This window comes from Bidens hawaiensis, unplaced genomic scaffold (assembly GCF_021521415.1).
Source record: "Bidens hawaiensis isolate Kalapana, Puna unplaced genomic scaffold, B.hawaiensis_p1.1 tig00003488_1, whole genome shotgun sequence".
Taxonomy (NCBI): domain Eukaryota; kingdom Viridiplantae; phylum Streptophyta; class Magnoliopsida; order Asterales; family Asteraceae; genus Bidens; species Bidens hawaiensis.
Window position 1 is genome coordinate 599,038 of NW_027491195.1, and position 16,031 is coordinate 615,068.

The following is a 16,031-nucleotide window of genomic DNA, read 5'->3' on the forward strand; positions in this document are numbered from 1 at the left end:
TTCAAAACCAAACCATTGCACGCGGGAGCCCTTGGTCGTCATCATCATCATCACATCTGGATTCACTTCATACATAATCAATCAATAACATGATTTCTTCGTGTAATCGAATTCGCATAACACATGATTCAATCACGTGCTACTTGTAGTAATCTCGATCAATTCCTAATTTGTAAACCCTAACAATGGAATTGGAGAGAGTAGCAGTAACGTGCTTGGAGAACAGGGAGCTGGTAAACTTCATGATCAACAAATTGAAGGAAATGGAGAGTTCGGCCAAAGGAATCTCGGAGACTAACGCTGCTACCATATCCAAGGCTTGTTCCAATGTCTGCACTTCCAAGTCACATATCACAACCCTAAAAGACTTCTCCAATGTCAAGTATATGTTTTTTCTTTCCTTTCATTTGTTTATTGCATTTTATTATTTTATATAATTGATGATGTATGACGCGTATAATCAATAAACTTATGGTCTTATATATACTAGTTTCGACTCAGTTATTAGCCTAAACCGAAGTCGTAGGTTAATCTATTTTATTAACCAGTCGATTTCTGTTAATCGGTTCGGTTTATTTGGTTAATTTTGGAAATACATGAAATGGATGTATAAAAGATCGAAATATATGAAAATATGAATGGTTCGGTTAACCGAGGGTACACATAAGTTTGATAACCAATTTTCGGTTAATTTGGGTCTTGGTTAATATCGGTTCGGTTTGGGTCGGTTTTTGGTTAGTTTTGGTTCGGTTTGGTTGGTTTTAGGTTCGGTTTCGGTTCATGGTTAGGTTATTGCTCACCCCTAGTTCTGGTAGAATATTATGTTGTGTGACTGCCAATATATTTCGCCATGGAATCTTGCGTCGTCTCAGATTATTTACAGAATCTTGTGTCGTGTCAGATTATTTATGGAATCTTGTATCGTGTCAAATAATTTGCTTAGAGGTGCGCACAAGCCGAGCCGGAGTTTGACTAGGTTCGAGGTCGGCTCGTTTTGACTTACGAGAACTTGGGCTCAGGCTCGTCTCGTTTCGAGCTTTTTTCTAAAGCTCAAGCTCAGACCGTGAGTCATTTATTCAAGCTCGGGATCGGCTCGTTTATTATTTATTCAGTGTTATATACGCTTTTAGTTATTTTTATATGTTTTGAGAAAAATCTTAAATGAGCCTAAATGAGTTTCTCATACAAGATTCGAGCCGGGGCTCGATAGCTAAACGAACTTTATATATAGCTCGTCTCACATTAAGCTTGAAAAGGCTCAACTCGTTTCGATCTTCTTATCTGTCCAATCTCGAGTAGCTCACGAGCGGCTCAGCGTGTTTGCCCCCTAGGAATATTGTATCATTTCAATGATTTTCGTCACGTAAACCAATGAGAATCTTGTATGACAAGTGATAATTTGGTTTTCATACAAGTAGTATGACTTTATACGACTCGTATAACCTTATGAATTGTATAGTTTTATACAAGTCGTATAAAACCCGGTCAATGACAAATTTAACGCCGCTTGTACGTTGTCAGGTATGGAAAAGTCATACGAGTTGTATGACTTTATACGACTCGTATAGAAGGTGTCCAGCGAAGGGGGGCTGGTGTTCGAATAGTAGGGCCCTTAGTGTAATTTTAAGTGCATAACTCACCTACTTTCTGATTATTGTGTCAGAGGTGTTGGAAAGTGGATTTTGAAACTTATGAAAGATTTCTTTGTTGATGCTGCTGAGAATGAAGAGATGATACAGAGAGGTAATTCCTTTATCAAGTCACACTTTATTAGTTATTTTGCAGTTTCTAAATCTTTCATTGTAAATAATCAGTTAATCACTATTTGTTTAAATTACAGATGACAGAGTGAAGGGAAGCAAGCCATATGTGCCTCAAAAGAACTCTGTAGCTTATGCTTTATTAATCACCCTTTATAGGTAACCATAATACATCCCTTTTCCCTTATTATTTTTTTATATAAATTTGATGGAAAATATTTTGTTATTAGAGGAACTGTTGATGGAGTTGAGTTTATGCGAAAACAAGAGCTAATTGATGCTGCTGAAGCAAGTGGGCTGTCTCGTTCGCCTATAATGTATGTATTTACCTTTTTACCCTTTGTTTTACCTTATGTAAATGATGGTGTTTTTTTTGTTTTTATCTTTTTATTTTAATAATTACAGGCCTGAAATGGGAAAGGGGAAATCAGGCCAATTTGGAGTTAACTCAGCTCGGGATTGGTATAGCGGTTGGAGCTGCATGAAAAAGTTGATAGATAAAGGGCTCGTTGTAAAATCTAGCTGCCCTGCAAAGTATATTTTCTAACTTTCGTTCTCATATAAAGATAATAATATGTACTGAAATGTCACCTGTCACTTATATACGTTATTGTAATTTAGGTACATGCTGACCGAGCAAGGAAAAGAAGCTGCCCGTGATTGTCTATCAAGATCTGGATTGGTTGATTCTACAGAGAATCTTGCTACTCCTAATGCCAACTTAATTGAAAATGTGCCACCTCAGCACGTTTCTTCAAAGCGACAAAAAAAGTCGATTGATATTCCTGTTGATACACTTGATAAGGTATGCTGTCTAGAACATATATTTCAGTGTTCAAAATAATATTTTATCGATCTGTGACTGTGTTTTATTTCTGCAGCTTGTTCGTATGGGATACTCTAAAGAACAGGTTACTCATGCCTTTGCTGAGGTGGCAGAAAAGTCACCACACGAGGAAACTTCCTCACTATGGTTATCTGTTCTGTGCCATCTTCGGGAAGCTGAAGTTTACAATTTACCTTTGACTTCTCAGAAAGTTTCAGAAGACAAACATAAAGAATCATCAAGTTCTTACACACATAAAAGTGGTAATGATATACCATTATGAATATTAAATATAAAAGACAACCCGTCATAACGTTGAATCATTAACTTTTCTACTCCTTTAATATATAGGTCAAAGTCAAACTGTCCCTTTTAGACGTGAAATCGATATTCCATGTTTATCACTGAGAGCTTGTTCATCGACTGTGAGTGTTTAAGCCATTTTAGCTTGATATTTTGTTTTTTTTAATTGCTTAGTTTTTCATTTTTGTAAACAATAATGTTATAGGACCACAATGTGCAGAAGCGGGGTAGGAATGATCTAGAAGCTAAATCAAATTGCTTATCAATGCCACCTTTGAGTTTTGGAGACCGATTTGAGGATGCATATGAAGTAGTTCTAATATTGGATGATCGGGAGAAATTTTCCAAGGCGTAAGTATCTTCAATTTGATTAATATTTTGTCTTCTTGTTAATCTTGAGATTTTTTTATCAAGTAATGATGCAGTGCTTCGTGATTTTCAGGTCAAAGTCTGGAAAACTTCTTGAGCATGTTCAACTTCATTTTAAAATACCAATAGAGGTAAACTTGAACTTTTAATGTAAATTAATGAACCATAATACCAACAAAGATTACATAAACTATATATTTCAAACTATAAACATTTTTACCCAAAAGTCTTAATTTTTACAAACTATATATGTGAATCATAATCTAGTTTTTAGGCCAGTTTTGACCTGTTTGATGGGCTCAACCTATTTAACATGTAAGCTAATATTCTTGATATTACCCATCTGAAAAATAAGTTTTAATATTTTTAGTTTTTCACAGGTGAGACGCTTACCCGTTGGAGATGGGATTTGGATAGCCCGTCGTAAACATCTTGGTAGTGAATATGTTCTTGATTTTATTGTTGAGAGAAAAAATGTTGATGATTTGAGATCTTCAATTAGGGATAATCGTTACAGAGAGCAGAAAGTCCGGATCTTGGTAGTGTTTTTTATTAAATACCATTCATTTTGACAAACTAATATTATTTAATAATTTCTCAAATATATTTTCTTGTTTCATTTTCGCATCAAGAGATCTGGATTCAAAAGGTTTATATACCTAGTAGAAGGTGATCCAAATGCCTGTGAAAGTGCCGAAAGTATTAAAACAGCGTGAGTACATATTTATATTTACTGCTGATTATTTACATTTACTAAAGTTACATTTAATTTGCAGTTGTTTGACAACCGAAATTTTGGAGGGGTTTGATGTTCAGAGAACAAGTGGGATAGGAGACACCCTAAGAAAATATGGTCATCTTACCCAATCAATAACCGAATACTACAAATCCGTTGACCATCAAGATTTACCCATATGCCCTTCTTTCGATCAGTTTATTGAAAGGTGTCAAGAGTTGGATAAGATTACAGTTAGTGATGTATTTGCTACTCAACTCTTGCAGGTATGAGTCATAACATTGAATTTTTAACTTCAAAATTAAGTGATAAATTAGTTGAAGACTAAAATATCTTGTTGCAGGTTCCACAAGTGACTGAGGATGTTGCCATTGCAGTTTTGGATTTGTACCCAACAGTTTTGTCACTTGCTCGTGCCTACTCGTGCCTTGTGAGTTTTCTTTATATTTTTGCAATTGTATTTGAAAAACTAATAAATATTATTTTTGACTTGGGTTTGACCAATTTGGTTTGTCAGGATGGTGACACACATGCGCAGGAGGAACTCCTTAAGATGCAGAGTAACAATGTGATCAATGGAGCCGCTAGTAGAAACATTTTTCAGTTCATTTGGGGTGGTTGATTACATGTTATACAGCAGTATGCGGTTTACATTTGTTCGGATAAGGTAACCCAAACATTTGATGTTATACTGTGTGGATCACAAAACAAGAATATTTATGTTTACTTCTCATCTTCCTCTTACAGTCCTATATATGATGTCAGAAGAAGTAAATATGTAACGGGGTTGGCATTAGCCTGTTCATGTGATCCTATGAAATCCAATAAATACGGAAGGCTGTTAGGATTTTCATTCAAACTTTCAAGAAAGTGTCGTGTTTAATTTTTTGCTTGCTATATCGTTATGGTTGAGCTCTTAAAGCACAAAGTTATGGGCGCATATGATGATTTCGAACAATGTGAACATGATTGATGCCTTTTGAAAAAAAAGTTGATGCCAAGTACAAATGTTTGCTTGCTCTAGGGATCAAATGTGTTACAAATATTGCTACTCAAGGGATCAAATATGTAACTTTTACTTTTTTTGTCGGTGAAAAATGAAAATGCATTCACAAGTTGATTGCTACTTTGTGGCTGGGCCATTGTACTGGGCTGCGTACGTTTTGGGTCATATGGGCTGATTATAATGCTATTGGGTACTGTGTTGTTAATGGGCTGATTTATCTGGGCTATGAATGTTGCAATGTGATCACTGATCCGTGGCTGCTGCCTGCTAATGAATATTTCAGATTGGTATTGCTAATGAATATTGCTACTTGCTCATGACTCGACCTTTAATATTTCAGCTTGGTATAAAAGCCTAAGAAATTGAGAGGAAGCCAGGGAGTAGGGGGATGAAAACATATTTTCTAACCTTTGATTCTTGTATTCGTTACCGACCAAACCAAACCGTGAAATCCTCTAGGTGTATGCGTCATGTGTGTGTGCAAGAGTTACATTGATGGTTCCTATGGTAAGGCCAAATTGTGGTCTGTGTATTTTCAGATTTTCTTTTCTAAAAGTTACATGTAGCAACATTTGGGTATCTCTTGTAGTCTTTATACACAAAATGATCATGTCAATGATGAGACTTTAAAGACGACGAAGAAATTATTCATAAATATTTTCTAGGAAAAAAAATCAAATATAAGAATGGAACGTGTCAACAATCTTTATGTGACGTACATTCTAGAGCTCCAACGAAATAAAAATTCAATTTATTAAAAGTCATGTGTAAAATAATAATAATAATAATAATAATAATAATAATAATAATAATAATAATAATAATAATAATAATAATAATAATATAAGGTGTAAACCATAATGTAAACCAACTGTTTTATCAAATTATTGTGAAGATGAAAATGTGTATAAATATTTGAAATTTCTCATCTCATCATTTTCTAATGGAAAATAACACAACTACCACTATTTAGGAATGTGTCATGATTTTGACAAAGAAAAAGATAATTCACCCACCAATGCGTCATAGTGATGGATGCCAAAGTGCCGTGGCTTTGACTTATGTTTTCCAACAACGATGGGGTGCGATAATGTTCATAAATTATGGTCGCCTATCATTCACAAGTCATTCAACATGATGGGTAACTACAAGATAGCGTGTCAAACCGTGGGATGATAAACAAACTGAAACATGGCGAACAAACACAATATTTTCGGCACGGTATTCGAACGTGAGTTCATGCATGTGATTAGTTCTAAAATGGTTTTTGGGTAACAAAATAGCATAAAAGTTACAATGGTAAGAAATATGCTTGAAATTTAACATGTAGTTTTCAACAAACTAACAATGATATCTCATACATGATGGCTATAATAAACGCTTTTACAATCGTGTCTAGACTAGTATTACCTGTATTGTTCTTATTGTGATAATGTGACACCCAACCCTATATAGTTTAGCTTCTAATATTTAACGTGTGCTTAATAATTAATTTATTAGCTTACTAGCTTTTGAACCCGTGTATTACACGGGTTTTGTCAAATGATAAAGATAAATAAGGTTTGTTATTTCCGTTGTGATTCTTAAAATACTTGTGAATTAATTTAATGAAGACTTGGAAAAAACAAACAGGGTCGAAAAGTACTAAAATAGCAATATTTTGAAAACACCAGGTGTTGATTTGCAAGAAATTTAAAAAAAAGTACTAAAGTTGTGTAGTTAGTCAAACCTTAGGTATGAATATGACACTTGATTCAATTATGAATATAATTCACACTATGTTATAACCCATTTGACAAAATGGTATTGACTCATGACCCATGAATAGCTATAATGAATGAGATGAGGGATTAGAAATTAGGTGAAATATGGGTTTGAAACCTAAGCTTCAACATTTTCTTTTATTAGTATTGCAAGATAAGATAAGATAAGATGTTATACTAACCTTGTATAATGATTAGTTTCATAGCCATAAAGTTTCAAACTTTAAATATTTACGAACACAGTAAACATTTGTATTGGCTAAAACATTTTTTTAACTGTCTTCATCAACAAGAGGCTTTGAGGCATCCTCGATCTAGACCGTAAGGAAAATTTATTTTTTAAATGTATTATTTTGTTGGTTGTCTAAGTCTAAAAGAAAAAAACACGGTGTGATTAGTCACGCGCTCGACTGTGAATGACCCAGAAAACCAAAAAACAGGTAATACGATATAACATTAGCAGGCAATCATTTCAAGTTTCCACAGTTTTCCTGTCAGAAAGAAAGGTCCACTTTTGGTTGCTCTTTTGGCCCACCTTCATTGGGTCACTTGGGCCCATACAAGATATAATCACAAAATAATGCACACGCACGCAGGCAGCAGTAATATTCTTGCTTCAAACAGGAGAAATTGTAGAATCTTTTCAAAAAGTGCTTTGTTACCATCGGAATTTTCAGTAACTAGATTTGGGATTCAAATTTGTTAAATCAATACGAATTTGAAGGAGATTGTAATTGGTTGTGTTTGAAGCTTCTAATGCATTTGATGGCCAAAAGTCAAAAACCTACCACATAGCCGTTTAAAAACAGCGAAATATCTGGTTAGCCAGTTAAAATAACCTATTGAAACTAATCGCTTTTTGTTAATAACCTGATTTCTCCATGAAGACTATGGAGAACGGCATTGATGGCGGTGTACCTGATCGGCTTCAACATACGGCTACCCGAAGTAAAGCCGAGAATGGACAAGGGAATGAAATGAACCGGGATATGGAATGGAGAAAGGAATGTAACGGACCATTACTATTCCCTTGTCTTGTTTAATTACTGTATAGTAACTAGGAATGTAATTGAGTTATTGGTTTATGTTGCTGGGTTGATAGGAAAGACAAATTAATAAAATAAAATTGGTGGTAAGCGGCGATGGTGGGATAATGGTGGGCGGCGGCGGTCGGCGATGGTGTTTGGCGGTAGTGGTGGTGGACGGTGATGGGGTCAATGGTGATGGGAGGTGGGAGGCAATCGTTGATGGTGGTTGGAGGCATTCGATAGTGGTGGTTGGCGGTGGCAAATGGTGGTTGGAGGCATTGGGTAATGGTGGTTGGCGGTAAGGGAGTGGGGGTTGTGGCGGTGGTGGGTGAGTGGTGGCGAAAGTGGTCAGTATCAACGGCGGCGGCGGTGGTGGTGTAGGTGAAAGATGGGATTAAAAAAAAAAAAACCAATGTGGTGGACGGAATGGATTTGGAATGTTTTAGAGAGAATGCAATGGACATGTAATAGGTGATTTTATTCCCTTAGCCTACCAAACACTCTTTTTTTAATTCCTTTGTAATAGTATATTCCATTTCATTTAGCCTACCAAACACTCTTTTTTTAATTCCTTTGTAATAGTCTAGTCCATACCATTTTGTCTCTCGTTTAACATACCAAACGCTACCTTTTATATTCTCCATTAACTACGATAATCAAACATAACTATAGTTTGAACCATGTTTGTTATTATAATTTGAAACTTCATTCCAGGATAGAATGTTACAAAACTACATGTCATGTGTCCGTTAAAGTAATGAATAATTTCTCAATTTAAATTTGAAATAACAAATCAATTTTTTGATTGCAACTGTTTACCTATTCTCAAGATATGATTATTTTAACAAAAAAAATCACAAAACATAACCATAAACTTTACCCAACCTCCAATTAACTTACAGGTCATTATATTGGGTTATAATCTCAAACCTAAAACCAATAAAATAAAATAATAAAATAAATGCTTTTCACTTTATCATTTAAAAACACTTATTTTCTTTTTAACCTTGCAACCGCTTCTACGTATATTTATTTTTTCTAATCACACTTTTTTGTATAATAAATCAAATTATTTTGTAATAATCTAATTAACTTATTATGATTAAAAAATACTTTTCTAGTCATATAATTTATATAAATTAAACTATTGTGTAAGAGAAATAAAAGATAATGTAAGAAATGATATGCTGTTCAAAAATCAAAATGTAAGAAAGGGATATAAATTAATATTTTTAGAATTAGAACATTACATACTTTATTACTTTACACAATAATTAAATATAAGCATCCAAATAAAATTTGGAAAAAGACCTATGCTTGTTATAGCACAAACATGAGAACTTAACCTAAAAGATTAGTTTATCAGGTGAGGGAGCCCATTTGGTCTATAAACCTCATATATACTGTCTGTACAATCGATGTGTAACAAGTTTCATAACTTACAACGGTTTCAGTCCACAACAAACATAGCCCCATCTCCTCCCATTGATTTTCCCCTCCGGTCTTGCCCTTCCAAAGGGCCTCTCTAATCTCATTGGCGCCTATGGACGTCCCGTTGGAGATGGTGTTAGAAGCATACTTACAAGTCACACTATCTTAGTAGCTAGTCCTCTAACAGTACATTATTTAATGCATACTTACTGTATTTTAACATAATGATAATTTTTATAGATGGTTAAAAATGGAGGAACAGAATCAAGACAAACAGCCAAAGCTATGATTAAAGTTAAAGATGATTTTTAAAAGCAAAAGCAAGTTTTGTCCTTAGATTATGCAATTACAGGATTCCAAATATGAATGATTAAAGGCATCAATGATAGTACAGGCAGGCATCTTGAATCTTTTAACACAAAATTTCATATCTTTAACACCTTGCATGCTTTGACCCAAACATCCACAAAGTTTGCAAATCTTGGGTAACAATGTGTTCACAGTCCGGTTTGACCTGGTCTAAACTGTTGACGGTTTTGGGAAACTACAAAGCAAACCGGCCGGGCTGGGGGTCAGCCGGTTTAAATGGTTTGACAGTTTGAAGTGATTGTTTTATTTTAAACAAAATCGTTAGTTGTATTCAAATTTTTAAAAACGACCAAGATGGTTCATAAACAATTGAACATAAATAATTGCACATTTAAAAAATAAATAAATAAATAAACAAAAAAAAGCTGGCTAGTTTAGCTTACACATTTGGATTCAAGTTCCAGATAGGTAAACCAGAAAGCTGCACGTTGAACCGAACCTCATAAATCTCAAACCATCAACTTGCTTATTTTTCTTTACGGTTCAGTCATTTTTCGACGTTTTATGAACACCCCTAGCTCACATAAGCAACTTGAAATAAAAAATACAATCAAAAGACACCCACACTACTCACATTAGTTGTATCTCAGTTCTAGACTTCTAGTAGCAATTTTTTAAAAAGATCAAGTGACCAAAAAAGAAGAAACCATAATGATTGTCATGGTCAATGGATTACTAGATTTTGTCAAAAGTACAGAATATTATCACATCACCATGACAGAAATCTTGCAGCACAATATAAGACTATAAAATGTAGCAAGAACACATGACTATTTAACTAATAATCATTCAAGAAAAGTACACATGAACAAGATACAAAAGCATAACTCTTTTATCATGTACCTTGAAATCTCCCAATTCGAGGTAACTCCATATCAACCGACGATGGATTATGCATCTGATTATCATCGGAACTAGCAAACTTTCGCTTCTTGGACCATAACCAGATCTTAGAAACCGAAAAACTATCCGTTTTTGCACCAATATTAATCTTTTTCCCTTCAATATCTTCATCAAGAGTACGATTCTCAATCCGCTCATTTTGCTCATTTCGTTCAAGATTTTTCACAAATCTTGAATCTTGCAAATCCCTCCGATGACTCAATGGGACCCGGAGATACGTGTCGCCTACTACGTACTCATACGAACCCATCGAATAACATCTTCGCGCATCTAAATTGCTACTACTCGTCTCACCTCCCGTTTCACATTCCCCTTCACTCAATTTTCTAAACTTTCCAAGTCTAACAGAAATCACCTCCGGTTCATTTTCAACTGTTTTTAAACCAGCAGAAACACCACTTTCATCTGGTTCACGCGGATCATCATAATCGAATATCGGGTTATCCATCGAAAATCCAGGGTCAAAAAGGGTATTTCTACAAAGGGGGCAAGTCGAATTCGATAAAAGCCATGTATCTATACAACTTATATGAAAAGCATGGCTACAAGTTGGAAGCAATCTTAACTTATCACTTTCCGCAAATTTACACAAACAAACCGCACAATCGAAAGGCTCGTTAGCACCGACCACTTCTTTGTACATAAAAACCGGTAACGCATCGATAAATGTTTGATCTAAACCGGAATCGTGCAAATGGAACAGCTGCTGAAGCTGTCTTTGAAGTGCAGCAGATGGAGATCCATCTGGAAACCGGTTATTCGACCGATGGGAATTCGACGAAGAGTGCTGTTTTGTCAAGAATCTAACAAGCAAGTGAAGTAAACCGGATATGAAAAACAAGACTGCCAAGATTATTATAATAAAAAGAACTGCTGGGCTGATTTTAGGGGCTGATGATTTATGAAAGGTAACTGGTGATGATGACTGTTGGTATCCAAGAACACCATATTCAGCAGCCTTAACATTTGAATGCTCAAAAAGCAATCTTTTTGACATAAAGCCCATCAAGAACGGATCTTTAGTGTAAAGAAACAGTTTTTATTCATCAAGAACAAAAACCCAAGTGATAAATGGTATAAAGATTCATACCCAGAAGCTAAAATCCAAAAAGGTCAACTTTCCAGTTGAGATGTAACCAAATTGAGAAGATGATTATAGTGGGTCATGAGGGATTAAGCTAAAAGACGATTCTAAACACCAACCAACCACCCATTCTTGTTTTTGTTTGTTTGATAATATAATTAGATAGATAGAGACAAAAACAATCACATAAAAATTGAAAATTTGTTTCAAGTTCACCTACCTTTGAACCTTGAAGAACCCACTAGCCCTAAATTGGTGGTTACTTACAGAAGTTGAAATACGAAGAAGAATGAAATGGATGAATGAATAAGATGGCACGCGGTGAAGGAGTGCGTGAGGGAATCCGTACTTAAAAAAGTGTCTAGAAACGATCAAGTCAAATGGTGGAAGCTGGAACCATGAGCATGAAATATTCTATGGTCCACTCATTGTGGGTGTGAGTGTGGCCTGCTTCTTGTTAACGTGTGTTAAGCACCTAACTTAAAGAAGTTGACTTATTGACTTACAGCGGTTTAGAGCACCCGCAATGGGGACTAAACTGGGATGGGATTTTCTTCACGAATACTCGTATTCGTATCCGTTTATTCGGTAAGGGTGTGGGCATCCAAATTTACTGATTTTAGGTACATGTATGGGTATTACTGGTACTCGGTACCCGTTTACAATATGTAGGGCTTTTATTGGGTTTTCAACACTCATGACTTAATGTACCCGTGCTTTTTATCATCAGGCGGTACAAGGTTTCAAGCGGGCTTTTCAAAACCAATTGCCTTATATCTTCCAATCTTCCCATTGATCGATAGAAAAATCTCATCCCTAGTTCCACTCGATTATAAACAATTAGTTCCAATCATAGCCTAGTGTCACACTCTAACCTAAGGCAAAAATGCGGGGGTACGAACCGTGGTTCACAGCTCACAAGGTACTATCATACGATATAAAATATGACAATATCTATTTATTTATTTCAAATTTCAATCAAGTACACAAAGTTTAACAAATTACCAAAACAAAATAAAATATATCTATTCTTTATTTTATTGTCTAAGGTCTTTCTATGTGTTTTTCACCTTAGCTTCAAATCAATTGAAAACATGCATATGCGTAGAAAATAAACAGAGATTTGTCAACAGCACATGTTGAGTGAGATGATCATCAGTTTTGACACTAATAATAATATGTATTAAATGATAAATAATAATTGCGCAGACAAAATAATGTGAGTAATAATCAATCAAACCGTGAGCAAATAGTGTGTCAGTTGGCCATGCCTCACGAACACGGGCTATGGCTACTGTGATTAGCATACAAATGTGATTGTCAGTTGACCATGCCTCATGAACACGGGCTATGGCCACCAGGACGGCGTATAATCATACTATGAAATGATCAACCAAAGATAATTTTGATATTAACAATAGAAGGGTATAAATACAAGAAAATAAAATCAGTTACAAGCTGCAAATCAACTACATTAAAGACCAAATAAACCTATTCAAAACTATTCAAAAATATGATCATAAGTTACAGATTGTGGATTTGAAATTTGAATTATTTCTTTGGAGGGATATTATTATTGCTAATACATACTACAATGTGATTATGATGGACCTCTCCGAATATGATAGAATGTAAGCACATAAGCAAGTAAGAAATAACATTTGATAGATTACACACAATCATTCGTTTGCTAGTTTTGTATATGTATGTAATACAAAAGGAAGTATTAGTATGCATATGTCCCTAAAACGTTTAAAAAACAGTAAAATAAAAAGGGGAATGATATCTCACCTTGACGATTAAGCGAATAAACCGAGAGATAGAATAGATGAGCAAAGTTAACATGACAAGTTTTCTGATCCAACCAAACCTGAGACTTATACAAATAAAAAAATAGTCAAAACCGAGAACATAGCCGCTGGAATCAATCAAAACGGATGTATAGAACTCCCGGTTATGAGGTTTTCAGTAAATAAGCGAGCTGGGATTAACCAGAATCCAAACAGCGAGTCGAGAGTTGGGTTTTGGTTAGTACACTCAAAATCTCGAGATAAAATTAAAGGTATTCAGGACCGAAAGCTAATTTCGATCAGAAGATATAGTAATTGAAAAATCATTAAAATTGACTTTTATGCCCTTAAACAGGTCAGAAAGCAATTGACCGACAAAATCCCATCAATCAGTAAAATTGATTGACGGCTCTTGTTCTACAGATAAAAACCTACAATTTTAAAGAAGACAACTTACCCCGGAGATGAATAGAAGAATGAGAAAATCATGGTCAAAGAATCGTTGAACACCAAAGTTAACTAGTCTTGAAAGAATTCGATTAAACTTGAATAATATGATAATGGGGAAGAAGAATTTCGTGGGTTTGATGTTATGAATGACCAAGGACAGTAGTTTTAGGGTTTTAGGTTATGTTAGTTTAAATAATAAAGTCCATAAATTCGTTTATTTGGTAAACGAAATCGTTTAGAAACAAAATAATCAATAAATGACAAAATCATGTCCAGTATCTTAAAGATCTTGTCTTAAGCATCAAGAAAATGACTTTGGATATTTTAAAATATTAATTGACATAACTTGGAGCTTAAATTTCATTAATTTAGTCGAGAATATGAAAGAATTGGCAAAATTAGTCCCTGTAGTTCCCGAAAATGCAAGTTTAGCCATTTTAAGCGATTTTAAGGGGTTTAAGAACTATTTGGCATGTTTAAAGGTTATGAAATTATAAAATAATTTAAACCAAATTAAATACCAATAAATACAAGTTTTAAATAGTTTGAAAGATTCGAATTACATTCTTGAATCGGTTTAAACAAATACGAAAAATCCGAGATGTTACACCTAGTTCCAGTCGATTTGGTTGTGTTATTGCGGTTTTGGTTGTAGTATTACGGTTTTGGTATTATAGATAATTGATTGTCGATACCGAACCGGTACCGATACCAAGTTTATTGAAGTTTTTTTTAAAGAAAAATTTGGTATCAAAGCGAGCGTCATACCTAAAGTACCCGTACCATAAAATTCGTAATGGGTACCCAGATAACTGATTTTTGGTACGGGTACTTTTTGGTTTAGGTACAAATATTGGTACGGTATCGATATCATCCCTAAAAACACCGAGGTCCGGATCTACATGACGGCTAGCAGACAACGTAGTAGCGGACGTGGATTGCCGTGGGAGAAAAGTTCGGTTCTGAAGCCATAGACTCAGATGATGAAACGGACGAGTTGGTCCCCCCACCTTTCACATTCATACATATACTACTAGTTTGAGTCCTTCGTGTTACAGGGGTTTATTAAAGTTTTTGTTTTTAATCGTTTTGTTATTTATATTTTGAGTTTTATAACCAAAATTTTGGATATATTAGATATTGTTTTAAGGTAAAGCCATTAGGGTTAAGCTCATAAGGTTTTTTTAGGAGCGCTAACTTGTTTTCTCTATGTATAACCTTGTAAATTGTAAAGAGAGACATCATCGATATATATAAACCTCTTTAGGATTAATAAGACATTCAAATAAAATAATCAACTATATGGCTTTACAGATATGAGAAAAGTTAAAATACAAAGGGAGACAAAAATAAAAAAGAATAACTAAAAAATAATAAAATATAATAAAAAACGAAAAAAATTAGAAAACTAAAATGTTTCCCTTGTCATTCCGGTTCCAAAAAAAAATTGACAAAAAGACACAATGCCGAGAAAAAAGACACAACGACAAAAAAAAAGCACAATGAAAAATTAAAAAAAACACAATAGATCGCAAAATATAATACAATGCCGAACAAAATATAACAAAATGTTGAGTAATATAACACGATATCAAGAAAAAAAGACACAATATCAAGGAAAAAAGACATAATCAATGACGAAAATAAACAAAAAAACACAATGATAAATGAAAAGACATAATGATCTTTTTTCCTTAATATTGTTTTTTTTATTTAAATGAGAACGAGGAAGATAGTAGAAACATTTTTGCATTTTTTACTTTTTTCGTTTTTTATTAAATTTTGAGTTGTGATTTTTTTATTAACTTTTCATTATTTTTTACATGATTTTTTTTTGCTACTCATCATTCTTATTTTTGTCCACATTTATAGAACAATATGCACCTACGGATATTCTATCTGCCCAAAATTTTGTTACTTTTTTAACAACTTTAACAATATACTAAGTATTCTTTGAGTCACAAGTTATTCTAACAATCCTATGTTAATGACAACTTAAAGTTTATTAAAATATATTCGCTCTTTGTTAATGACCGCTACGGATATTCTATCTTCACGTGTCATCATACAGCCCTAGCCAAAATGATGTGTTTGCGCTTTAAGCTATTTGTTAAGTTTACTGATATTTCTTCATGATAACCTAAAGTATATGTTATTAAAACTAGATTAGTAAAGTGAAATATAATTTAATGTTTATATGAATCATCGGGTGG

At 34.1% G+C, this 16,031-nt stretch overlaps 1 protein-coding gene and 1 pseudogene across 1 annotated transcript; one reads left to right on the forward strand and one right to left on the reverse strand.

Moving 5' to 3' along the window:
• The first annotated feature begins 185 nt into the window (after positions 1-185).
• LOC143623480 (crossover junction endonuclease MUS81-like) lies at positions 186-4,721 on the forward strand. The gene is made up of 15 exons (XM_077094379.1): positions 186-382; positions 1,664-1,743; positions 1,841-1,919; positions 1,991-2,077; positions 2,166-2,294; positions 2,382-2,565; positions 2,642-2,849; positions 2,938-3,011; positions 3,095-3,240; positions 3,332-3,389; positions 3,639-3,797; positions 3,891-3,970; positions 4,035-4,260; positions 4,338-4,424; positions 4,512-4,721. Exons 1-15 carry the CDS (start codon positions 186-188, stop codon positions 4,614-4,616), a joined length of 1,899 nt encoding a protein of 632 aa, XP_076950494.1. The 3' UTR covers positions 4,617-4,721.
• Positions 4,722-10,386: 5,665 nt separating this feature from the next.
• On the reverse strand, positions 10,387-11,738 carry LOC143623521 (RING-H2 finger protein ATL46 pseudogene; annotated as a pseudogene).
• Positions 11,739-16,031: the final 4,293 nt, after the last annotated feature.

Excerpts from the sequence above, each read along its gene's own strand:
- LOC143623480 (XM_077094379.1), top strand. The coding sequence starts at position 186 with ATGGAATTGGAGAGAGTAGCAGTAACGTGCTTGGAGAACAGGGAGCTG. Across the intron at positions 2,850-2,937 it reads TTCTTACACACATAAAAGTG|GTCAAAGTCAAACTGTCCCT; the intron begins GTAATGATATAC and ends TTTAATATATAG. Across the intron at positions 3,241-3,331 it reads CGGGAGAAATTTTCCAAGGC|GTCAAAGTCTGGAAAACTTC; the intron begins GTAAGTATCTTC and ends CGTGATTTTCAG.